This window comes from Pomacea canaliculata, linkage group LG3 (assembly GCF_003073045.1).
Source record: "Pomacea canaliculata isolate SZHN2017 linkage group LG3, ASM307304v1, whole genome shotgun sequence".
Taxonomy (NCBI): Eukaryota; Metazoa; Mollusca; class Gastropoda; order Architaenioglossa; family Ampullariidae; genus Pomacea; species Pomacea canaliculata.
In genome coordinates, this window is record NC_037592.1 from 26,308,506 (window position 1) to 26,335,729 (window position 27,224).

General features: G+C 41.9%; 1 protein-coding gene across 1 annotated transcript in view; it reads left to right on the plus strand.

The window, feature by feature from the left end:
* The window catches only part of LOC112559238 (neurobeachin-like), a 172,766-nt gene that overhangs the window by 137,228 nt on the left and 8,314 nt on the right, over window positions 1–27,224 (plus strand). Inside the window, 14 exon segments of the mRNA XM_025230304.1 lie at window positions 11,134–11,251; window positions 16,366–16,468; window positions 17,263–17,378; window positions 18,114–18,226; window positions 19,231–19,371; window positions 19,550–19,669; window positions 19,906–20,058; window positions 20,436–20,508; window positions 20,967–21,061; window positions 21,236–21,325; window positions 24,570–24,747; window positions 25,367–25,453; window positions 26,215–26,370; window positions 26,972–27,139. Of these exon segments, the coding sequence (XP_025086089.1) occupies window positions 11,134–11,251; window positions 16,366–16,468; window positions 17,263–17,378; window positions 18,114–18,226; window positions 19,231–19,371; window positions 19,550–19,669; window positions 19,906–20,058; window positions 20,436–20,508; window positions 20,967–21,061; window positions 21,236–21,325; window positions 24,570–24,747; window positions 25,367–25,453; window positions 26,215–26,370; window positions 26,972–27,139 (1,711 nt within the window).

Consider the following 27,224-nt stretch of genomic DNA (forward strand, 5'->3'; position numbering starts at 1 on the left):
ACTAAGCAAGCAGGGACTGTGAAACTGTTCATACCAGCTTGAGCCTTAGCAGATGCATAAATGATGGTGGAAATGAGCTGTAATATCTCACTTAAAAATTGCGTAAGTCACAAGGAAGACAAGCTATGGCATGCTTTGTGAGAATGTGGGGGCAACAGGAGGAAATGGAGTTGGACTGGGGAAAAAAACCAAGAGAGGCATGCAACGTTTATCGCGAAACGAGAATGTTCCACACCAACGATAATCGGACCATCAGCCGCAGGTCACACTTCAAGCCTCACCCCGGTAATTTGTCACACGTGTCACGCGCTGCCAAACTCACGGCGCCAAGCCTGACGGGGTCCGTCAACGTGCGGCGGTGGGCACCTTGACAAAGATTGTTCGACTTAGCAGTGGATTATAAACAAGCAGACATGAGCAGAAAATCCTTAATTTTTTTTTCCCCTCGCACTTTATGGCCTTTCTATGCATCATGGCAGCCTTGTCCTCTCGCTCGTACATGTCCTTCTGTGGCGTCGCTCTTCGCGCGACGGAGGCGAAAGTTCCACAGCACTGCCAGACCTAAACAAGATTTTGAACGAATTCGTATAACCATCCCTCAAACGAAAGAAGAGAACTGGAGTTGGACTTAAAGGGGGAATCGAAGACATTGCAAACTACACACGTAAGCAACAGGCGACACTTTGGCTGCTAGGATCTCTGTAGGGATGTGGTCTCACGAAGAGCCGGATGGTATGGTAGAAGCTGAGCCTCGATGTTATTTTTAAGTATCTAATGTGGTAAAAGTTGATTACAAGGGAATATTTCAGATACTTTCCGGTCGTCTGAATATGTTGTTCCAGACCATTGTGCACGGATGTTTCTTTGCAGTCTTCAACAAAGTGTTTTCGAACACTTGCTTCTGCCATTTTAAAGCTTCAGACGATTAATTTTGTGGGTAGCACAAGTTTATCCCGTTGACTAGGTCTTGTATTTTTGGTTTCTTTACGTGTCTGGGTATCGTACCGACTAATGCATTATCTCACGCACCTAAATGTCATGTTTTTCAAAGCCTATCTACATTCAGTACTTTCGTGCACTCCGAACTGATTTTTTCTGTTTCAGAAAGCTCCTAAGGTTAAAAACAATTTTAATTTAATCATTTTTACTACGCACTTATATACTCCTAGCAAGCCTCCAGCCCTAGAACCAAGCCACGTAGCCACCTTGAGCAACGAAGGACGTGAAAGGAGAAAGGTGTAGAAGGAGGAGTTTGGTGAGGGGTTCGTGACTAATTCCTGGGATTAAAATTTACAGATTTGGACTTAATAGGAGGGCCCGAGACAAATTAACCCGTCATTCCTCGTGACACCCTAACGAGTCATGCCTTGGGGCTCCTGATGGATGATGATGTAGGTCAGTCGCTGCCACTGCTCCCGTTCCGGGGGATCGCTTCACTCACCCCCCCTTCGTACCGCCGCGTGTTGCAGCGTTGTCCGGCGGAATGCTGCTATGCTGTAAACATACCTCCGCTCCGCCCTGCGTCGCTGGCATTGATGGCTGAGTGTTGCCTCGGGGGTATGGGTGGCAGAGAGAAAGGGGGATGTACATAATTATATAGCGTGTTTACTGCTTTATCTTGTAAGTATGCTTCATTGAAAGAAAGAAATTATTTCGCCCTATTAGCTTTGAATGTTTTTGTGTTTGGTTGTGGGAAAAATTTACAGATTGGTGTAGCGTATCACGGTACAGATCGTGGAGATTAAACCGAAAAAAGTGATTTCTCGATAATTCCTTAGGGCATGTTTTGCTAAATGCTGTACAAGTAACTGATTCATAGTTAAACAGTACAGCGTGCAGCGTATTAACAGAGATACTCTCACCTGTCTGCACGTTTCCTGGTAATCTGTAAAAAAGAAAAGAAAATTCATATTATTGTCATAACGCTATTACATTTCCGCCTTTTTTGATGGTATGACGGAAAATGTTTAGGTAATTATTATTTTTGAAATAAAGAGCAGTTCCTCTCGTAAACAGAAACTGAAGGAGAAGGTCAGTGGTGCCGCTTCAGGAAGTAGCAGGAAGGTGGAGAAGAAGTATGGATGAAAAGGATATTAAGACACGAAGACAAAGTATGATGAGAACATTTCCTTGTATTTCCCGATGGCTTATCTTCCCAGCACCAGCCAACCTCAGCCCCACCTTCCCTTGATGGAGGATGTCCCAGACTCGCTGCGACATCAGCGACTAGAAGCGTCGTGCCTCGCTGACCACGTGACCAGGCGTGATGGATGGCTTGCGCGGAGGAAGGTGCGTGCGTGGGGCAGGAACTCGTGGGAATGTCCGAGCGGTCACCTACAAAACTCCTTGTGTCATTGGCCAGCTGCACGTCAGCTTGCAGCTGCGAGGGAATTTGTATGCGCTGCTGTAAGCGTTGCTTGCAAATGGAGCCGCGACGCAGGTTTTTTTAAGATACCCTTCGAAGAATTGTCTTGTCGATTCCAGTTAGCTGACACCACATTTGACATTTTGGTTTGTGGTGGTGGTGTCGGGAAGGGGGGCAGTTTGTCATGATGGCTTTCTGCGGACTTACTTTTCCACAAGCTCTTTTCACCAGTCTTCTTGTCCTTTGTAAACTAGTTTGGAGTCAGCTATATTGAAATTACTCGACGCCATCTCTCTGAGACATCAACCAAAGCTCGCTTTCTGAGAGTTTTGCTAGATACAGACTGTTCTAAAATTATTCTTAGTAAACGAAGGATGGTAAAGATGGAAACAGTTCTTGGTAAACAAAGTCAAAAATGTCCTCATCTGTTAATGGCAATAGCGTGCACTAGACAAAGTCAGTTAGGGCCGGCAACTCTTGTTATTTCGCTGGATATTGGAGCTGTAGACTGAGTTTGCGGTCTCGTGGGCTACAAGCTGACAAAAAAAAAAAGCTGTTTTCTCGCAGTTCTTAGAAATCACGCCCTGCTACAGCGTCGCGGACGACTTTTGATCTTCGCAGACGACAAGGAGACGAAACTGCGGACAGCACTCCATTAGTGAACAAAGCCTACAAGGGGAGATCACCCCCGGGGAAACAATTAGCGCAGCTTCCACTGTGTACCACGAATCCTCCAGCGGCTGGCCGCGCAACAAGAAGGAGTGGGCAATTAGGGGAATTAAGCCGCTCTTTTACAAATAGCTTCCTGATTTCGCTTGACAGGCCAGCACCATGATTGATCCCTGTCTGACATTCCAGGAAACAAAAGGCGGAAGACGTGGACCTGAAAAGGCCGCCATGGCACACGGCTACACGACTCAGGCAGCCAGGATCCATACTATGTGACCACGATGTCATTATCAGAAACTTAAAATTTTCGTTTATACATAAGTGTTATCTACATGTCAGTTCCACCCTCCCGACACCCCATCACGCCTACCCCTCAAGTATGACGGGAAGAAAGGCGCTAAAAGAAGGTACAAGAACAAAATTTGCACGAATTTAAGGCTATGGTGACATTTTTTTTTTTTCTGGTCGTCATTTTCTCCGTCATCTGCCATGACAGTCCAGAGGTCCAAAGACAGTCCCTGGATTTTGACAGGTGGAAGAGATGAATAGAAGCTAAGGCTAAATTGTTTGGGCAGGGACCTTCTTCAGATGTCCCTGTTCTTCCCAAAATGCACCCATTGACGCATCTCGCTTAGCGGTCAGTGGGCCGGTGTGGTGGTGTGTCACCAAGGTAGTGGGAGTTGTCAGGTCCCGGATTCGGATCACATCTTGCAGCAACTCGGTCTGACAAGTCTGGTTTACCGATGGCAAATTAACATCAGACAAGTGTGTCTTTAGTAGGGTTGATACCTATGGCAAGTCTGCATCAGACAAGTCAGCCTTTGACAGTCCCGGAGTCGGGACATGGAAACATTCGGCGTGACGAACTCGGCGAGGAAGGTCTGACGGGATTCCTGGGCTGTTCCGGCGAAGTCTCGCAGGCCACTTCCAGCCGTGATACTTATCGTCAGGAGGGACATTCCTAATACAACCGTGACCGGCGTCGGGGATTCTCTCCCAGCTTCTTTCGGAGATTTTGCCAAGAGGATAATAGCCGCTCAACATTAGTTGAACGAAGAAGTCTTGAGGGTTTTTTTTTTTTTTTTTTTTTTGTTTAATGTCTTTTTTGTTATATTAATTTCATATTTTCGTGGAAATGGACCAGAGAATTATTCAGGTGTTTGATATTGTGTGTGTTGTTGTCGCCAGCTTTTCCATCGCCTTTGTACACATGGAAGACAGAAGCTGAGTGGATCTTATGGAAGGTGTCTTGGTCTTGAAATGCTAGTGCTATTAATTTCTGTAATTACCACGTCGACCAGTCTTTAGGAGGTCGGCAGGTGCAGATCAGGCTCTCTCGGCCGGACTTTTAGAAATTGAAAAAGACTGCGAGGGCCGTGGGAGGGGAGGGTGAGAGAGTGGTGGAGGAGGGGAACATGGGTGGGAACAGGTTTACAGGAAGAGGGAACGAGGATAGGGTGGTGGCGGTGGCGGATGGAAGCGAGACGAGGAAACTTGTCGACGACGGAATGACAGGTCAGGCAGAGAGGAGGGTTGGCACTTTGACAGTCGTCATTCCAAGCCAGGCATTCTTGCACCTGTTCCTGATTACTAACCCGCGCATGCGCACACCGCTCGGCGCCTCTCCAGTAACAGTGATGTAAGCGGTGGCAGTGGTCAGATTGCTGACAGGCGTGGGGGAAAAAGAAACAGAAAAGAAAAAGAAGGGAGTGGAAAAAAGAAAACTCTTGTGGTGGATTGGCACTCGCTGATGCTTATCGAAAATTGGGAGGAGAGGCGGTGATTCTGCGTCAGTCCACTTTGGCTGCTGCTTGTGCGCTGTGTGCCTCCCTCCCTTCCTCCTTTATTTATTTTTTGTAAATTTTTTTACCCACATCTCGTTCCCCATCCGCCTCCTGTCGTGGAAAATACAAGTTTGCTTACACGAGTCTGAAGCTAGCAGGTGACTGTTGGGTGAGCGCCTTTTGTTTTGTTTTTGGTGCTTGGAGGCTGGCACGGCCTTACGTTGAGGATTGTTTTATTTCGTTGAGGTTTTTTTTTAAACTACGAATAATGCGAAGAATAGGAATAATTGCAGATTTCTTTAGCGCCTCTCCAGAACTTTACAGCGGGCTACGTGCTTTTACAAAATAAAAATGAACCAAGACTGGCAAAGTTTTTACGTGATGGTAAGAAAAGGCAGGCTGGAGGCAGCGGTGCGGCTTTGCGGGCAGGTAGGTATCGCGTGTCAACAAGAAGCTACCCAATGTTTCCGATTTCCGTTCCCTATTTTTAGTTTTTCCTGCCGCTGCCACCACGTCTTGGGCACGTGATGAATGATGATGCTTATCCTGCGCATCGAAGAAAGGCATCGGTGAGATGTCGAGTTAACGGTGACAGTTCCCTTTGGAAAGTTTACAGCGTTACGGGAAATATTCCGTAATTTAATTTTCTCCCGTGTCTTTTTTTCCTACCCCCGTACTCCCCCCACCTCACCTACACATCCCTCAACCCCACGATTGCAACCCATGTCCTTGCTTGCGACTGTCTCAACTTGCGATTCTAGTGAACGTCTTCCCCTTACTTTCTTAAATGAAAACCCGAGCCAGCTGTGCATAGCCGTCATGTTCTACTTGTTCCTTTTTTATATTTTCTTCCGTTTTGTTGTAGCCAACGAGGAGGCGGAATGCGAGAGAGTAATACCAAGTAATACAAAAAGTTGACCCCATGCAGCGGACCTTATCCGCACCGTTTTCTTCGCGATGCCACAGATGCAGTTTCTCTTGTTTTAAAGTCAAGCTCGGTGTTTGATGCAGGCGAGGGCGGTAAAGCAAAGGTACAAGTGAAAGCTTGGGTGCCAACCTGACACAATATTTGCTCAGCAGCCTTCCGTTTCTCTCAGGCCTAACGGTGGCGCGACAGGGTGCCAGCTGGAGACCTAAGGGGTCAGGCAAACTGGCACCACAGATCTCCGCTTTTTGTACAAGTGTGAGAGAAATTTCTCTCATTTTCTTTTTCTTCCACCTACACCACTTTCCTCCGCCCTATATCTGTCGTTTACTTTCTCCTTCTTCTCTTTCTCTCTGTTACACACTACACACACTTACGCAGCATAACGATCACTATAATGATATCACCTTTTCCAAGCGCGCACTGTTGTTGAAAACAAACTTGATACGTTTTATGTTCACGAAGATCTTCGTTTACTAATTGAGGGGGGCGGGGGTGAATTACTAGAATTTCTTGTGTACATCATAGTGATGCATACATTGTTTGACGGTCTGTCAAGAGATGGACGAACAACACACTCTCTCACTTATTTTAAAAGAGAAATGTTTTAACTTTAATCTTTAGCTTCCCCAAACAAAGTTAATCACCTAACTGGTTACCGTGACCATAACTTTGCCCCTGAACTGACAGACGAATAGCCTGTCCCTTGCAAGAGCCAACCGTGGTCCTATAACTGACAAGTGAGCATCTTTCGTGCCCGCGGCTGGTGTACCAGGTACGCGCAATTAGAAGCAAGATGGTTTCTGCCACAACAAATGGAGCCTGGCATCTAGCAGGTTCCTTCCTGTGCGCCACCGCGCCAGGAATCCTGTGCCTGGGGGTAGACAGACCTCGTGGGGGCTGGCAGTTCCATAATTAGGAGGCAAGAGCTCACGGGTCGCAGGCATCTTCCTGTCTTACGTCGACATGGCGACGGCAAGCTCGAAGCGGGAAGAGACGAGAGGTGGGACACGGAATGTTTGACTCCTGGCATCAAGCTTGAACACGTCATCATCCTTGCGGTTTGAGTCACCTCGGCGATTTGCATGTCACGCGATCTTTCGTTTAAAAAAAAAAAAAAGTTGCTGACATTTATTCCTCACTGTTTGTTGCTCGCTGAATGGCTTGGTTGAGAAATCTTGGTAGCTGGCCATGCCGAATGGTTGCCGGGGAGGAGGGGGAGGATAGGCACTAGTCGGGCTCAACCGTCGATTATGGCGGGGAAAACATAGCACGTGCTGCTTGAAGGGTGACGCGTGCAGTGGGCAGAGCGGCACGTGTGTTTGGCCATCTGAGCTGCATGATGAGGTCTGCAGGGCGACTAGGAGCTCTCGGCAACGTGCGTACGTTATGCCTGCGTCCTCCTCACACGTGCGCGCCTTCTCTCTCTCCCTTTGCTCTTGTCAGGTAATAATGCAGACTATCGCCAAGTACTTTTTTCTCGCTTAAGTCTTAACGATTAGCAATAATCCACGTAATAAAGCTCTCTCTTTGTCCCCATGTCCCCTCAACCCACATCGTGTCCCTTAGAAGTAATTCTTTCCTATCGTGCTTTGTATTGATACTTGTATTCTGTACATTAAAAAACTACAGATATTGGCCGGAAGAGGTGAGGTCGTATGTCTTTTCCATGTTTTTGTTTTTTCGATTTTGTCCCCAAATCATCGTTGATTGTCTACAGTTCTGTGTGTTGGCACATGATAGTCCAAAAACAATACAGAACTGCTTGCTTCTCTTTCGTCTCATAGTCCCGCATCGAAGGCCGAAGCGTAACGACAACAGCTGCTGGGTGGGGTGTTGTTTCCTAACCCCTGTTCACCCTCGACTGGCGGCCCGATATCAATATTTGATTAACAAAATGGACGAGCATCACTTTAATGAGGGGACGAGTGCACTGCGGCGGGAATTTTACCCAACTCTTGCCAGCTCCATTAGAAATTACGCCGTGCCTGATCGCTGCCCAATCGAGTTACCTCCCGGATAATTCGATTTGCTTCCCTTTGGCCATCCGCCTGGCTTCGATCGAGGGGAGAATGGAGTGCGGGGTAGAGCACCGGGCTCATCTGGGAAACCATAGGGGTGGTGGGGGTGGAGGGTAGGGGTGGTCTTGATGGGGTAGAAGGCGGGCGAGGAGAGTTCATCTCTGACCCTAGCCAGGGCCCCCCGATTGGCCGTCTTGGGAATTGTGCTTTTCGCATAGCTGCATCTCTTGATCTTGATGGCTCACGCTGGGTTTTTTGTTTTTTTTTGATGGGTGGGTGGGGGGTTGGTTGGGGAACACTCGTATGCGACTTCGATTAGGAATTCGGTGACCTCGAGCAAGGCTATGACTGTTGTTTTTTAATCAATATATGCGTGGGATAGACATGGGTCTGACTCTTTGAGGCCTGTGACCAGCTCCACAAGTGGACCCTATGCGCTAGCCGAATCGGTTACGCCATCCAGTCAGCTAAAATATTGGTTGTGATAAGCAGTGTAGCTGATCTTATAGCGACTTGTGGGCCTGTCTCTTGGCTGTCTGTCCACTTTGATCTCCAGATACGATATTTTTTCTTGTGGGTTCTGGGTATTCGTGGTTTTGTGAGATGTAAAAAAAAAAAAAGGAAAATAACTCAATGGAAAGGGAGAAGCTATCGACTTGGCCTGTTCACATGAGTTGAGGACATTCGTTGCTACCGTGGATAAAATAATTAAAAACACGCAAGACCAAGCAACAGCGCTCTTAAATGTTTCTCTGTCTCTCTTCCTGGACAGATGAAAGCGAGGTTGCGACGTCAGAGACAGAGGTCAACTATAGAATCCCGACATCGCGACCTCTCTTCGGCGTCATCCTTATTGCGGCAAGGCGCTTGGCCTCGAGAGTTGTTCTCGAACAGCGAGACGCAAGGCGGAGCTCAGGGTGCGAGGTTCCGCCCGCAGAGCGAGGTCCCGCAATCATTGTTGTGTGCGCGCATCGAGTGCCTGTTGGTGGCTGTTGGCGTCCTCTCGCAGGTCCTCGTCCTCTTGTCAATGCTGGTGCTCTCGCAGCTGGGGACCACCGTGAAGTGGACGTGTCTTTAGTTGTGTATAATTTACAAGTGGTTTGTTTGCAGTAAATTGTATTTCGCTGCTTTCCCTCATCTCTTGTGTTCTTCCCGTGTGGTCAGCTTCAATTTCCAGTCGAGTGGTGTGGGTTGGGGGAAACAGGAATCGAACAGACTTTTGACGGCACCCGCTTCTCTTGCTCAGTAATAAATTCTTGATATGACCGGCAAGCGAACTTGGCAGAAATGGGGGAGCGAAACAACGGGTAGGACCGGGTGAGAGACGGAACAGCAGTTGGGGGTGGGGAGAGTAAATTAGAGGGTAGGCTGGGCTGTGTGGAGGTTTTGGGTGGGGAGGACAGGCTAGATTAATGTGTTTGGATTAAAAAGGGGATCGCGCGAAGATTATTTATCCATTAAAACCTTTTACTAGGCTTAAAGTTTGTGAGCATTGTTGGCTTGCTATACCTCTACTCGCCGTTTTTGTCTGACGAATTCTTCCTAAAATTCCCCTTTGCGACATAGTGACAAATCTATTGACTTCCTTTCCTTGTTTTCTTGCTAAATCATAACAAAGACAAAAAAAGGTCTTGATGAGGATTTTTCCCTCCACCAACTAACCCCCATCTCATCCTGCAGCACATTCACAGCACAGTGTTGGTGTGATGTGAGAGAGGCTATCCGGCTATCCTTGATTGTAAAACATGTCGGACTAAGCGTGGGGATGCAGGGACCACTTACCGTTCGGCCACTGCATCTGTTTCGCTTCGCTTTTTGTTTTGTCTTGCTTGCTTTGCCAGCAGGTCGCGGCGTCATGCACACCCGACACACACACACAGACACACGCGCAGATGCACTCACAGAGGCAGTCACTGCACTCGTACTCTGGTGTTTTGTTTAGGAAGTAAGCTTGGCAAATTGTGTCGACGCAACCAGGCAGGTTTTTTTTTATGTGGGAAGGGGAGGGGCACAGACCCATGAGATGTAACGAGTTTCGGAAGAATGATGTAGCTTGAAACAATAACTGTTGTTCGGGTTCAGAGTGAAAGAGCTTTGATGGAGTCCTTGAAGGAAATGTTTTGATTAAGCGACAGGCCATTGCTTCCGGCTGACACAAGTGCAAGGCTGTCAAGTTGGGCTGTTTATCATCGGAAGTGGAAGATACGCTTCGATGGACTTTAACAAAGTGGCTGATAGGTCACAATCCCTGTGACGTGACTTCTTTTTTTTTTTCCTGTCTCTATTATTGTCTCCTGGCTCTCAGTTTCTCTGATTGACTGGGTGTCTATAGTGCTAGAAAATTGTGTGCAGTCACAAATAGTGAAGGTATTAAAAAAAACGTATTTTATTAGCACAAACGCTCGCACCTACGCACGCATAATTTCGCGACTCTTGTTTTTGCACAGTGTTGACCTTTCGCTCCTTCAGGGGTCTGAAATGGCCTCTGATGGAGGAGTATGCTGTTAGAGAAACAGAAAGCACGGGCAGTGCCTTGGCCGATGTGTTTTGAACCGATCAGTCTTCACCAGGCAACAGTCTTCAACGTCCTTGAGCAGATTGCAAAAGACGTTCAAGTGTAACGAGAAATTCATTCACTGTTTCCGTGCCTCTCGGTTAGTCCGCCTCTTTTCATCAAGATCTTTCCGGACAAGAAGGTCCCGTACAGATCCATCAATGACCGTGAAGCGCGATGGCACGTTGAGCTGAAAGTTTTTTTTTTAAAGGCGAAATAATGACACGTCTTATTTTTTTATTACAGTTTCTCTAGGAACTGCGCCAAACACTTTCTTGACATTACTCCACCTGTGATCCAGATAAAACTGTTCATCGTGTCAGCAAGAATTTTTTTTTTTTCGTACAAGATCGTTAAGAATTTACCCTCCTTCTCCCCTACCCACCCCGTACCCCGCTGTAATAAGAAACGTATTCGGCAGCCACAGCTGGGTAAAAATTTCTGTTGTTGGGTTCTTGAGATTTATTTGCATTCTCTGGCGCAGGCGCAGTTGCCAACTTCCGTTTAAAGCTGCAATAATTTAACAGAGCTCCGTGATTGTGTCTCCCCTCCTTTTGTCTGCTCCTCCTTTCACTCGTCCATTTGTCTGTCCATCCTTCTGCCTGCCTTTGTTTCCTTCGTCCTTTTGTCCGCCAGTTTTTCTCATTTTCATCCTTGGGATACTCTTTCTCTGGTCATTTTCGCTATGATGTAATATGTAGCAACGTAAGGTTGATTTTTGAAACGGCAGTCTGAATAATTTATTTGAATTGTGCATTCTAAAATACCACGAATGCTCCCGCTTAACAGTGTTTGTTACTTTGCTGCTGTTGCAGGTGCTGGCTTACGTGGACTGTCTTCACGGCAAATGGAACTTCTCAGAGGTGCGAGCTATTTTCTCCCGTCGCTACCTCCTGCAGAATGTTGCCATCGAGATTTTTATGGCCAACAGGAGTAAGTGACCTTTGAGGATTTTTCCCCCCTAGAAAAACGTTTGTCTTCCTCTATTTGCGTCCTCCTATCATGGCATGTCGCTTGTGTTTCTCCGAAATTACCTTCTTGTACCATCATTTATTTATTCACATCGCTTCTTTGATTCACTGAGTATCTTGGGCATTGTCGTCGTGACCTACTCATCTAGGACCTAGAAGCTGGTAAAGTTTGTAACTTTATAAATGGTTTCACGCAAAGAGGCAGAAACTTGTGGCAGAGGTTATAGGAAGTTTCCTTGTTCTGAAAACGTTACGTTACAATATCTGTAGTTTACTGTTACAATTATTAATCGCACACATCCAGTCCCCATCTCTGCTTTTTTAAAGGCCAACCTGATTGCAAAATTATTCTCCAGTGGTAAGCTAGCAATTCCTTTAATCTGAGCAAAAGACTGCTCCGATTGTTGTGTGTGTGTGTGGGGGGGGGAGGGGGTGTAACAGACTTTTGGAAGCGCTACGTTCTGTTCACCTGCTAGCAGTCTGGAGCCCCACGTTTCCCTCAAAGTTAGCCATTAAGCTGGATATAACCATCGATGTCACATCAAGATTGGACATCAAGATATATACTGCATCCATTCCCAGCTGTGTCGATGTCGCTATTACATACGAACAACAAGATTTCTTGTCATGGTTGTCTCCTCCTTAGCTCCCAGTCGTTTTGACAGTCATTTCGTTTACGATCCCACATGTGCGCGCGTCGTCTTGATGATGACGATGCACGAAGCAAAGAAAACGGCAAACCGTTGACGCCGTCGCCGTGGGCGTCCTCGCGAAGAGCTGTGCGCAGCGCGAGGGGACGAGCATGTGCACGTGATGGTCCCATGAACGGCACGGGATGGCAGAGGGGACGCCTTTGCCATAATAAGACAAGAGACGGCTGCAGTCAGAGTTCCTCCCCTCTCAACTACCAACCCCCCCCCCCCACCCCATTCCAGGCGTATTGTTGTGTCGTGGAGATAATATCGTCAGCTATGCTTGCGGCCATTGAAGGCTTGCCTAATAATTGACCATTCTCTGTTTGCGACAAATTGGAGTTACTGAAGACAGCCCTGACACGCCCTTTGCCAAAGTTTGTTTGTAGCTGAGTTAGTCGTCACCGTATCTTTTGTCTTGTCCACTCCTTCCTTCCTTCACTTCACTCGACTTTGATGCTGGGAACTGGGGAAACGGACAGGGATGATCATACTTAAGAAATATTGAAAAGTTTCGTCAAAGTTTTTACTCGATTTTTTTTGTTTGTTTGTTTTAAACTTACCGCATCGTGCATGTGACCATGTTAAAGGTGTCGGTCACGTTTTTATGTAGTTGTCTTATTAAAAACTTTTGTTTAACTTGGTCAAACATTCATCCGTATTTCTTATGAAGAGCCTTAGGAAGGCTTTCACGTGTTCTGGAGAAAGTGGCTACTTCTGTACCAAGTATGTTTTTTTAAAAGCCTGCTATTTAAAATGAGCACAGTAAAGTTTGTAATGGTAAAGCTGAAGCATAGATTGGGATATCTCTGATTTAAAACATTGTTATCGATTACAGTACTATTACTCATTAAATAGAATTAGATACATTGCGCAAAATAAGATATTGCGTTGAGGTCTTTATTTTAATTTCTAAATCTGTTGTATTTCTGCTGAAAGCAAAAAGGCTTGTACCGGCTCAGGAAAGAGGCCCACCGAAATGGAGTGAAATAACCTTCAGTGGAGAAGTATCCACTTCAGTAGTGTAGTAGCAGCGGTGGCAGAGATTCCCGAAATTAACCATTCCCGGTGACCGGCCATTGTCAGTGAACGAATGTGGCGGTTCAACTGTCCAGCTGAGGAGAAATAGAAACGCAGACACCAACAACAGCAATATGATAGATATATAAAGTTATGTGTGAGAGAAAATTCGTAACGCTAGATGGGCCCTACCCTTTTCAAGCCATCCAGTTACGTTAGTTGAATGAACAGCTGACATTTCATCCACTTGCTTCCTCCCACCTGCGCTAGTCTCCTCCTCCTCCTCCTCTCTTTTCTTTTACAAGGACTAGAGAGCTATTAGCTCTGGATGTTGCGACTTCACACATATATCCGTTCAGAAATAACGCGGACGAAAGTGGTTATAAATCGTTTGGGTTAAATGGGGGAAATGTTGGCAGCCATTAATCAATCTAAATCCACATGCCGACGTCGGTCCCAGGTGTCAGCGTTTCTGATTGAGCGTCGACCTACAGCAGAAGGGAAGGGTGGGGGAGAATTGTGGAGTCGGGGTGGTTGGCGTTAAGAAGTCGTAGCCAGCGATCTGATAGTTTCGGTACTTGTCATAGTCGTGTCCAGTCGGAAGGTTTATGGGGGTGGAAGGGACAGGGAGGCAAAGGGGAAGGGGGACAGATCTGGGCAGTCCTGATAGTTCTAATTTCTTGAACTAGTTTTGGCTGAGGGAGGAGAAGGATGGAGGTAAAAGATAAGCTTGATACTCAGATGCAGTAGGCGATGGGGAGTAGGGGTGTGGGGGGGGGGATATGGACATATATATCTGGCAGCCTGGATGCCGTGACATTCTTGGGCTGGTTGCGAGGCATGCAGTTTACTCGCCACTTTTCTGGACGGCCTGATTTATGGCCCAGCTCTCCCGCCGTACAAGCATGACGTGCCAGCGGCTTCGGCAGGCAGGCAGGTCGGGATCGGTGATGGACACCGGCGCAGCATCTGCTCTTATCGGATCCGGAACCCGCACCCCGTGACTACATTTTCTCCTGACAATCCCCGATCTATAGGGATAAGCACCGAGGCCTTCCCTCATTGCTACCTGCCGTGGCATTTGTTGCTTTCTGTCTCCATTTCCGCAGCTTTCTTTCATTTGTCTTTCCCTTCTGCATCGATAGGGTCTAGAGTAAGTTTTTTTTTTCTTTTTGTTTAGTCATCTATTTTGTGATTTTTTTTTTCCCCTCTCTTTCCTTCCCTTTCCTCGCCTCCTTTAATTTCTCCTCCTTTGCGTCGTGTTTCACAAGTTTACCAAAACAGTCTCATCGAAATGTGCATGCGTCAAGACCATAAAAATAAAATTATACAGCGAGAAAAGTAAATTGCAAAACATATTACGCAGCAAAATATTTGGATGAAAGCAAGCAGTACATGAATTAGAAGTCTCCACATGATAAAATACTGCTTATGGTGTCAGCTGGCATATCTCTAAAAGCTGCTCCTGGGTAGAGTTATAAAGCAAGGATACATTTTTATGTACAGCACACACGTATATAATAAATTCGCAGTGATTTAATGATGACGGTTTACATCAAGGCTTATAAATCTTGTGTTTGTTTTTGCAGCAAATATTTTTTCCAGGTCGATTTTCGTAGGTAAAGGCTAATGCAGTTGTGATAAACAGCTCTTAGATAATGACAGTAAGCCACAGCGTTCTGAAAGGAAAAAAAAAATTAAAACTGTAGGCAAAGACTCTAATACCTGTAATGAGCAGTGTCTGGAAGGCGTTACTTGACTCCAACCGCAGGTCTATATCAGAGTGGAAAAAATGTCAGAGACAAAACAGCAGGAAAGTCCTAAAGCAGACACGGAAATTAGGAGAAAATAAGATTATACAAATGCTAAACAAAGCAGACGAGCAAAAGTAATATTTGTTTAAGGTCAAGAGAAAATGAACATTTTGAATAGCCGTTCAAATCCTAGTTACATGTACTCGCGGCAGTGGAAACTATTGAAACCCTGCCCTCTGGTGGCAGCTGCGTGCGAGTGATCGCCCTTACAAAGACAATGGCACCGCCAATGGGACAAAAACGAAAGGCGTCATTTTCTGTCGCAAAAAAAAACCGATGACTGTTTTAATGGCATTCGATGAAGACTCCCTCCTTCCCCAAACACGACAAAGTATCTTTTAATTTTTTGAGAGTTTTAGACAGTTCAGCTTTTATATCCGTACGCTTGGTGAGTGAAGCTCTGCATAGACGTGTATAGGTGGATTGCTGTCTCTCTGCCAAGACCAACGCTTAGCTTCTTGCGAAGTTCTCCGCTGTTAGTCTCGGCGAACCTAAACAAAGAATGATGATGATGTCGATTTGTAAGGCGCAGGTATCCATTCAGAAGAATGCTCATTGCGCACAAAAGAATGTGACTAAACCGGAAGCTTTGTAGTCTCATGCCTCGTTTTTGCAGTTAACTGGGGAAAAAAAAAATCGTCTGTCCAGTAATACAAGTTCGTGAGCTCTGCTTTAGTTGGCTGGGAGATTTTTAGTATGTCCAAACACGCGAATAGCAGGCATTTCATTTGCCATAATCAATCGATTACAAATATCATCTGCTTTCTGTCGCTTCTTCTGTAGTTGAGTCTGTGGTTGAAGAGTGAATAATTTAAAAATATGACCTTGCATTTCCTTGAGTTTCTTTTCAAAGGCGATGCCGCTTTTTTTTTTTTTTTTTTTTTTAAATGCGGAAAACTAAATATGCCGTGGCTGTTATAAATTTCTTATCTAAGATTTTTTCTGCATTCTTCTATGTTTTGCACTTAGTTTCCTTGTTGAATTATTTTTCATTAGCTCCTTTTAAGTTGCTGTAAAGCTTCTTATGTCTCAACACAAAATAACGGGTGAACGTTATCAACATTTTGTGTATCCCCACATTGTTTTCTATTTACTGTGAGTATGAAATGACATAACTGTCATTTCTGGTAAAGTGACTTATGAATGAAAGTTGATGGGGCGAAGATCTTGCTTGCCCTTTCAGAGCCTGTAGACAAGTGAATCTTACCGCTGATCTAGGGTAGGCAATTCATGGTAGAGAAACATAAACATCCATGATTAAGTCCCCTGCTATAATCTGCAGACTATTTCTTCTTCTTTACCAGTCGAGTAGAGATGTTGTTCCATGTCTGGATAATTCGAAGTAATGTATTTCTCAGCAGTACATTTAGTTGCAGCTGCTTTTACATTTTAAGTATGTTTCCTTGAAAAATGTTTTGTTTGAACCCTTACCCCCAACCCCCATTGCTCACCCAGACTCTTTGCATTTTGTGTATTCAAAGTCTCAGCATGAGTTTTTAAATTACTTCTAAAATAAACACATTGTCAAAAGTTACAAATAACAATTTCAGCGGCCATGATGTTTGCTCTGCCTGACCACAATACTGTGAAAAAAGTGATAGACTTGCTACCAAGAGTTGGTGTTGGCATCAAATATGGATTACAACAGGCGAGGTACACTTAAATTGACACTGAAAAAGTTTTGTTTTTTGGTTATTATTTTTCTTTTTTTTCTTTTTTGTTTTTTGTTTAGCCATATGTGACATGATTTATCAGTTAGTCTTTGTTGTATATTGCTGCTGAGCTAGTTTGATTATCAAACGGAAAAACTGAAGTACCAATGTAGTTACATTTCTTAAACATGTCGTCAAAGCATGCAGATTACTCTTGCTAAAAATAAAACAACACTAAAATATTTTAAAAGATTGGGTTTTTTTTTGTTTGTTTGTTATTTGTTTTTTTTTTAAACTGAATGGAAAGGTTGTTTTCATATCATAAGCATACTCTGAGATTGTTTGGTTACGTTTGGTGTAAAACACTATTTCCAAGTACTGTCCTTAAAGACCAACCTGAATGGCTTGCATGTTTTGTATCAGGAGATATAGGCAATATAAACCTAACCTGTAAATGTCAGCTTCCAAAATCCATCCGTTAATTATCTAATAGCAAAGTATGCGATTCGTACCTGTGATCAACGAGCGCCACTAATGGTGTACTACATCACGTGTAAACGTTGTGGAAAAATCAATTAACGGATGAGTTTTGGAGGCTGAAGTTAACAGGTTAGGTTTGTATCACCTATATCTACTGATATCTGGAAAAAACGCAAACTGTTCAGGTTGGTCTTTAAGAGTATTTTATAGAAATACTTTTGAGAAGGATGTGTCTACTATGTTTCACTTATTGGTATTAGTAAACTGCTTACCATTTGTATCCAAATGAATCCAGCAGATGTTGTTTCTGTTCAGGCGCATGTCCTTAGCTTCTGGCAAACAGCTTTTTAAACTGTCCAACATGACTCAGAAGTGGCAGCGCCGAGAAATCTCCAATTTCGACTATATTATGTACCTCAACACTGTTGCAGGTAATTGTGGGCAAAACTGCTTCCCTTGTGTAACAGTTCTAAAAAAAAAAAGTTTGGCTTTTGTTGTTTTGATTTATTTATATCCCTGAGTGCACACACCTTTAAAGAGATACATTTTTAAAGTGAGAATGTAAGAGGTTTTTAAAGAGGTTAGAATTGTTTGTGCAGAGTTTGCCACTTGATCTTCTGAAATCTGTTGGTTACTGTTTTATAATTTGTACAGATGAGATAAGACATGCATGTGTAGTAACAGACACTGAGAAGCATAGCATTAGTGCAGTCAGGCAGTGCTGCAGTAAAGGACACATTCCCTGGCTGTGACACCTGTTCACAATGCTGGCTTTTTTGATTGGGTGTCCAAATGCTTTGGTTTCTTTCCTCAGTATTGTTCGTTTAGGCCATATAATCCAAAATCACAGCAAATTGGTAGCACTTCCCTATCAAATAATGCAGCACACAAATGGAAAATTACATCTAAATGCAACTAATTGTCATTTTTAGTGAATTGCATGCACTTTTTCATGTTGAGTTAACAAAATTCAGCGTCCACAATTTCACGATTTTTTTTTTTTTTTTTCATTTCTTATTTTGTGGGAAAACAGTGGACTCTAAAAGTTTCTTTCATTTAAAAAATAATAATAAACATAGAGCCAAGGAAGAATTCTTGTTTGTTTGCTGTCAGTGCTCACTTTGTGAATGACAAACAAATTGACATTTCCAAAATATTTACTCAAGGGCGGACATACAACGACCTTAACCAGTACCATGTGTTCCCGTGGGTACTGGTCAGCTATGACAGTGAAGAGCTGGACCTTTCAACTGCCACTACCTATCGTGATCTCTCAAAGGTATCATGTTTTTTTAAATTTCAATTTTGCTGTGGATTGTCCATATTAAGTAGAGTTGACAGTGCACAAGAATCTTTTGTCAAATTCCATTACATTCCATGAATTTTGACTTGCATGAACTTATTGCTGGCAGAGTGTAAGTGTCTGAGTCATGTGACTTGAAAGAGTATTCAATTTTGTTAGGTCTGTGTGCATGAAACTCATGAGAACAGCAAAAGAGGGTTTTAGACTCGTGCATGCGCATGTTCACACACATATATGAGACAGTCTACAGCAATGTTAAGTCTTTCAGTTATCCTGGGTTTAGCTAGACAAGATTGCTATTTCTTACAGATTGGCAGGCAGGCCTCCCATATTTCGGGGGAAAACCTTACAGAATCTGAAGTCTGGGAGTTCGTTCTAACATTTTGCTTCACTGTCATGATATCCAAAACTCTGAAGCTCTGGGCAAAGGTTATGTCCAGGAATGAGAATGGCATTCAGTGTTTACCAGACAGGGCTAGTGATCTGAGTTGAGTCTGTTGGTGCAGCCTGCTGAGTTGATGCATAGAATTTCAGAGTTGCATTTCTTTGCCATGTGAACATGTCTGTAACTTCTACGGTGACTGCAAGTTGAAATATTGCTGTTTTCTGATGTGTTTTTATACATCATCTAGACCTAACAGTGACAGTAGTCATGCAAATACAAAGTACTCTAGTTATCTAGTAGATATTCATTCATAGTTTAGACATACCAGGGACTGATCTAGGAAGTGGAATTAAAAACAAGGCCAATGTACATTGGACATAGATTATTTACTTTATCTAAGCATCATCAGTATAATAGTGAATCTTCTTTTTATTACTCCTATTCACCCCCAGTGTAGCATATAGCCGATTATAGTGAATACTAGTGCATAATTTTTATTAAATATTAAATTAAATATATTTTGCAAGGTAACACTTATAAATAACTGTTTTGTGGTGTTAAAAGGTTGTAATATGTTTACTTTTGTCTTTTCAAGCCAATTGGTGCTCTGAATGAGACAAGGAGGAGTTATTTTGAAGAGCGTTATGCTACTTGGGAACATGAGCAGATCCCTCCCTTCCACTATGGAACTCATTATTCCACTGCTGCCTTCACCCTCAACTGGCTTATACGCATTGTAAGTTACTTTTAATGGAAATTTGTCCAAACCAACTTTTAAAAAAATGCTTTTATTATAGTTTTCTGCTTTGTAAGAGTTAGTGACTTCGCATGCATGTCTCTAGAATCTAGATGGTCACACATTTTAGTCTTTTGCACAGTCAAAAATGATTTCTTGCTTGTGACTTGTTTGGCAGGAGCCATTCACCACCCTTTTCCTGAATCTGCAAGGGGGCAAGTTTGACCACCCAAATCGTATCTTCTCTTCAATTGCCCAGGCATGGAAGAACTGTCAACGAGACACATCTGATGTCAAGGTGTGGTACCTTCACAAGATTAGTTTTCTTCCTTTTAACATAAAAGTTGTTATCATGTAAGACAGATCAAGTTATAAGGTGGACTAAATCGACAAAAAGGAAAAAGCATTTATTTTCTGAGTATTATTTTTATGTGCACATTTTTTGTCAGAGTGAGAGCTATATTTGTGGTGCTTGTATGATAAAAGTTTGTGGATAATTTTTTTCCCATTAAAAATGCTTGTTCTTTTCTGTAGGAACTTATTCCAGAGTTTTTCTTCTTGCCGGAGATGCTCGTGAACAGCAGTAGGTATGAACTAGGAAAACAGGAGGATGGCCAGGTGGTTTCAGATGTTGAGCTTCCACCATGGGCCAAAACGCAAGAGGATTTCATTCGTATCAACAGACAGGTCTGTTATATAAGAGAGAGCAAGTTTGTGTGTGTGTGTAGGATGGGGGAAGGGTGTGGAGGGGGCTCTCTCTCTGCCTATCCTTGTGTAGCTCTTAGAAAAAGTTTGGTTGCCAGACTATTTGTTTTAATTTTGATCAGTTCATACCTCAAAATACAACTTCTGTCTTTGCTGCAGAATTGTTTTTGTGTACTATTGTTGTCTAGTTGCTCATATTTATCATTATATTTGTGAGTACTTATTTAATATTGTATTTAAATAAAATTCCTGTTATCGTAACTCTGTTTATAACTATCATAATATCAATGAAGATACAGTAGTCATAGAATGTTTTTTGTCTTTTGGGTTGTTTATTAGCTTGTTTTCTACCTCTATAGGCTTTGGAATCAGAATTTGTCTCTGGCCAGCTACACCACTGGATAGACCTCATTTTTGGCTACAAACAAAGAGGTGAGTTTCTGTTATCAAAATATATATCTGTTGACCTGCATGCAAGGACAGATTTGTGGAATTCAGAGAGAGTGTGTTTGTGCCAGACACTTCATCCCCGACACCATCCCCTAGACTTTTAATCCCAGACACTTCATCCCAGTCAAATTCAAATCATGCTATTACTTCAACGTCATCTATCTACAACATTAGTTAAAGATAAGCTAGTAATTTAATGTTCTTCAACAATATGATATGAAAATTGAAGTGTCGGGGATTAAGTGTCTGGGATAAGTGTCTGTCTAGGGGATGAAGATGAAGTGTCGATTAAGTGACTGGACACCGTGTTTGTGTATGAAACTGGTTGACATAGAAAAATAGCTTTAAGAATGGAATATCTTCAGCTCATTATCATTTAGGGGAAAGTAATGGCCTGCCTCAGGTATGTGCTAGGATTTTATTTTCCATTTTGATTGCAGGTCCAGAAGCTGTACGAGCAACCAATGTGTTCTACTACCTGACATATGAAGGCAACGTCAGTCTGGAGGCCATAACTGACCCTGTTATGAGAGAGGTTATAAACACTTTATATTCATACTGTGGCTATTTACAAAGATGACATGTTGAAAGTATGCTGGGAAATTTCAGTGATAAATCTGGATGCAGATAAACCCTGCCACATAAAAACAAAACAGCTTTATGAATTTTGTGGGTTTTTTAAATTCATATTGCATATTTTATGTGGCAGGCAGTAGAGAATCAAATTCGCAGTTTTGGTCAAACTCCGTCTCAGCTGTTAACAGAGCCTCATCCACCTCGCAGTTCTGTCATGCATCTGGTAAGTTACCGCCCTCTCTTCATGTTGTCCCCTGTTATTCGGCCATAATATTGTGTCCAAAATCATGCCAGTTAGCACTCTTTTAGATCTCTAGAGCACATTAGAGGTATATCCTAATTCTTAATAGTGCCATAGGTGTGGTTAATAAAGTTGTCAGCATTAAGAAAGCTGTGCTTTTTCGCTGTCCGATTCATTTAACAGTATTCTCTTAGCACATGTTAAGTTCATGCCAAGGAACTTTCACATGTTGAGCCAATTAACATAAAGCAGCATTCTAATTGTACTAGCATATGCCCAGGTTTCATTTCACTGTGTTCAGCTTGCACATGTAAAGATGAATTTTAGTTGATGTGGAACAGAAAATCCTTCTGTTTGCAATTTTGTTTTTTTGAAACAGCAGTGTCATTTGCTATTTTAGTTTATTTTAAATTTTTGTCTTGGTTTATCTCCCCTGCTACTGTGTGCCATCGCAGGTCATCAAAATTTTCATTAAGCAGCTGCTGATTAGCTTTAAATAGTGACCCTAATAATGAAATTCAGCCTCTAGTGACAGTTGCTGGTGCTGATAACCATAATTTCTCACTAAAGCATTTATAGGTGATGTTTTGTTAGCAAAACTAAAAGAAAATGTGCATGAAGTATAAATCAGTTTAAGATTTGCTGCTGAAAACCAAAAGCTAAGTAAAGACATAACTTTAGAAGTATGAGTGGGCCTCACTGAATGAAATAAGGTATAAACCAAGTCAATGCCAAATCAAGACAATAAACAGATTACAGCTGCATAATCAAATTCAGCTGTTATGTCTTATTTGAGAAACCATTAAAACAGGGTACAGGCTATAAAACTACATAGCAGTAATTAAATTAGTTGGGCTATTATTTTAAATTAATGCTTTGACTTCCATTTACTGCAGTGGTGGACAAGCATTTGTATGTTAACAAAAATGTCTTGGCGGTATATCTGGGAATGATGTGGTGGTCGTTAACTAATATCCCAGAGCTTGTTAACTAACATTTAATTGCATGAACTAATGTTACATTTTCGCAAAGTGCCCTTGCTGCAGCTTTATGCAGAGAGATCTCAGTGTGAAACTAAATTCTTGTATACAGATGAGCTAACAGCTTAGTCTTTTCCTTATTTTCTATCCTGTTTTCCCTGTAATACTTTGGTCTTAATCTGTATTCTTCATTCTTAATGACAATTATGATGTTATGCAAGCTTTGTTATGCATATATGTCAGAAGTCCTTTCGATGTGGATATGTAGCCTAATCTGGAAAAAGTTTGTAAGAGTGGAATTCATTTCTAGTGACTGAAGAATTGCAACATCCAAGGGGCAGCTTAATTAGTTCTAGGGAGCCACAGTATCAAAAGGCAGCTGGGATGTGTTTCTGTTTGCATTTTCTGAACATCTGGACCTGCACAGCAATTGCATTTAACTACTTAGAAGAAATATTCTTAAAACAAAGTGTCTGAAGGATACTTAGGCAGTTGTCTCAGAACACAATAAGAGACGTACTTCAAGAGAAATAACTAATTAATAGTCAATATGGTAATTGAGCACTGTCTTTCACAGCTTTTAGAGCATTTTCATACCAATACTGGATTTGACAAATGTGCTAGGACCCTCAAAAAAGCAGGGTAATTCTTCCTGGTCAAGAAAAAATGTGCAAGTATGGTCTCAGATTTTAAAAGTTTTGACAGTTTTGAGTCTTGATGAAACATCCTGAAAAAATCTTAAATCTTTGGCCAGATAAATTAAACTCTGATGATTTAGAAATGTTTGTGTGATGTAAGCAATGTAGATACAGTTCTTTATTTCTTGTTCATACAGTTATAATTAATGTTGTATTTTTCAAAATAATGTTACATGTTGTGTCTTTTATTTTCATTTTCAGTTAATCGAAAAGCACCCTGATCGTAGAAGTATCATAAACAAGGTCTCATTAACCATTTGTCTCAGTATTTGGGGGATTTTTTTTTTCTGGTTATTGTACTTTTTTTCAAAAGTCCAGTGCTTAAGCAAGTCATTGCAACTGTTGATTTTTGTTTTGCTTTTTTTTTTTTGTAGTAGTAGTCTTGGATAAAGTGAACAAAAATTCTATTGATTTCCATTTATTTCTCTTTGTTTCTTCTTCTATTCACTTTATCAGGTCCTTCTATCTAGCTTTTAAAAGTAAAATAACATGTGACAGCTTGATGGAGATGGGCTTTCAATCTTTTGCATGCTGACTTTCTCGTTTGGCTTTTCTCATCTGTCTAGCTTTTAGGGTTATCTTATTCCTCACATATCTGCATGTATTTTTGCGTGTATCATGTAATGAGTAACATGCACCTTTAACCTTTAACATGTACAATTTGCTTATGTGGCATGGTGTCATAATTTGGGCAAATTTTACAGTAGAGTTGTTGAAAGGTCTCCATACTGTTATAAAATTTACCCAGCCTGTGAGCCATCATAAACATTTGGTGTTTGCAGTAAGTGTTGCTTTACAAAACCTTTTGGAATGGTACAAAATGCTCTGAAATAAGAAATCGCACAAAGTATTTTGATAGGTTAACTTGGTGCGAGCAGTGGTTCCTACTTTGCTGTTTACTATTTAACATAGACCCTCAATTTAGATATGGTGTGTACATTTTAATTCAAATTTCTTGCAGTATCAGGCTCTTTTTTTCTTTTTAACATTAGTGCTGTCAGTTCATTAGAAACTTTTAATAAGCTATTCATTTCATCATTATGTTCTTAAAGATTATTATCATTCTGTCATTCTAATATCATTTTTTACTTTGTGCATAGGTTATTAATTTGTCCCTGAATTGATGGAAACTATTAATTTATATACATTGATATTATGTACTAAATTGGGTATGGTGTGTAACAAGCTGTACCTTCCTGAATTTGATGGCACCTTTTTGAAGTTTATCAAAACATGTCCAGCTGTGATGTCATATTTTTTCATTTTAAAATTTAAAGATTTAAAAAGAAGGAAGAGGTCACACAACAGTGAACATTTTTTATGACGTATTAGGGTGTAATTACTAGGTTTGTCCATTCATCAATGCATGCACAATTAAGTATATGTCTTTGCTCAATCAAATATAAAAGACAAAAGAATTTACATTTTACAGGAAATTAATCTGATTCCTGAGAGAACAAGCATAAAACTGTATCTTAATTTTAGTTTCCAATCACCGTAACTTTTAGTCATGGCACCGGCATATGAACTTGTTTTCTTGTGTATCAGAGCCCAATGATGTTCTCACAAAGCCAGGAGGATGTCTGTATGATCATGAAGTTCCTGTCTAACTCACCTGTGGTGCATGTTGCTGCCAACACCCATCCAGCAGTTCCCACACCAGCAATTACTACAATTACAGCCAACCATCATTTTGCCATCAACAAGTGGAATAATGCATATGTCCGTAAGTAATCTATTCCTTATTTAGTTGATTATTTAGAAAGCTAAGGAAAACATTAAAGTTCATGGTAAATCTAGAAGTAACAAGTGTCTTGAATTATTGGCTCTTGATGGTAATCAGACTTCTAGGTAACAAGGTGATAACATGCATTTTCACAAACTTTATATTTCACATTTCATGTTTGTTGTACAGTACACACATCATTCGAAATCCCAGAATGATTTCATTAAAAAGAAATATGCTGCTTTGGATTGTGCCGTTTCATTACTTTTAAAATACATGCCTCTTACATTGCATAACTAGTACAACTATTTAGTCACTTCATTTTTAAAATAAATTTTTTTTAAGGGGAGAATTATTCTTTGTGTCAAAACAGATACATGAATGTTTAGATACATGCCAAAAAGTGAAATAAATGGTCTACATAGTTTTGTTTTATGAACATATAAGATTGACAAATGAGTAAAGCAAAGATCCCAGATGACGATATTCTTGGAATATGGAACAGTATTAGCAGAGAATCACTACACTCGAAATATTTGTAGTGAAATAGGAAGTATTGGATGTGTGTAATTTTTAATTCCCTTGTGATTCTCACGATTTTTTTTATATTTTTTTTCAGCCCAGTCATCTGGCTCCAGTTTTTCTTCAGAGAAGCAAGACCCGCAGAATACCCCTCAGCTGCCACTCAGCATGGATCAGTTACTAGGTATAGCTTAAAACTTGTGCAGTGTGTGCCAGTGTTTTTCTTTAATATATATGGGTGGTCATCAATAAACAATATGGTCAAGCTGTATGTCAGAACCAGAACTGGCGAAGCCAGTCATTTCCTGCAGATTAAAAGATCTGGAACTCAAAATATCACAGTAAAGAAGCTGATAAACACCATCGCCAACAAGTTTCAGACATTCGTCACAGGGATGTCTGCGCCACATCCTCAACATCAGTTGGCCCAAGAAGATCTCCAATACAGACCTGTGGAAGAGAACCAAAAAAACCGGCCAGCCAAAACATCAAGAAGCAGAAGTGGGGCTGGATCAGTCACACCTTGCGAAAGCCGGCCAACAATTTAATGAGACAATTTCTGGGCTGGAACCCACAGGGAAGGCACAGGGTTTGGAGACCTAGACAGACAGAGATCGGTCCACAGTGATACAGAGGCAGCTGGCATGTCATGGTCCCAACTGAAGAGGGACGCCCACAACCGGATGGCATGGTCTAATTTCAGTCCTATTCTCCACTGGGAGTGAATAGGAATAAGAAGAGATGATGCGTAGTGAAAAAATTAATTCTCTATCATAACTATTGATGAGCCAAACAAACATCAGTATACTCCAAATCTACAAATCTTGTTTTTGATTTGTTTTATTGTTTCCCTTTTTACATTTTTTTGGAAGCATTTTCACCCACAAAAGCTTGCATTCATGACAAAGTCTCATTGAATCAGCTTACTTGTCGGATTTGTTGCAGCTTTAAATACAGGACTGCAGCGTCGCACTCTTGGAGACAACTTTGATGAAAGGTTGACGGCCACTCACTCTAGCTTTGTCACAACAGCTGACAATCGCTTTATCTTTGCCTGTGGTTTTTGGGACAAGAGCTTCCGCCTGTACTTTGCAGAAACAGGTGTGTTAGGATGTTCATTATTTTACTCAAAACTATAAGGGAGAAAAATGTGCTTCCTTCACAAAATACAGTGGTGTCTCTGAAAAAAGTACATTCGTGTTATTCTTAAGACATGTTCTCATTATCTTCGACAACAGTAACACAGCTTTTTTACAAATACCTTTGCTGAAAAATAACCTTAAGGTGCTAGGAATAACTAATAACTAATGCTTATTGTTTTGGATTATCATTGATTTAAACATATATAGTCTGCCTTCTCAAAGATTAGCTGATTATATATATATTGTGACAAATGTGTGGGGAGAACTTAGTTTCGGCCCTGTTGCTCTGGCCTTGAACCAGGCTGGTTCATGACATATATGTATATGCATTCACTCGTTTAACAAAAATTATGCTTTACACCTTAAATTACAGCAGTTACATTAGGACATTATCCAGTTTTTCCAGTATTAAATTATGCATAAAGAGAATTGTGCGCTTCAGTTTTGTTGAATGAGCACTTCCTGTGGTGTGAAGTGCTAGAAGTTTCGTATGTTTCTGATCATTCAGTGTATTTATGAGTATTATAGGAATTGGCTAACATGCCGCTATGGTTTTTCAGCCAAAATACTGCAAGTGGTATTTGGCCATTACGATGTGGTGACAGTGGTGGGGCGATCAGAGTGCAATGTTAACCAAGACTGCTACGTGGTAACAGGAGCAAAGGATTGTAGTGTCATGGTGTGGATGTTTAATGCCAAAAGCCAGGCTATCCTTGGGGACAATGGCAGTAAGTGTTTTGTGGGATTTTCTGTTTTCCTAATAAAATGTTGCTGTTGATTTGGTTACTTGGAAGTAAAAGAATGCACAAATGC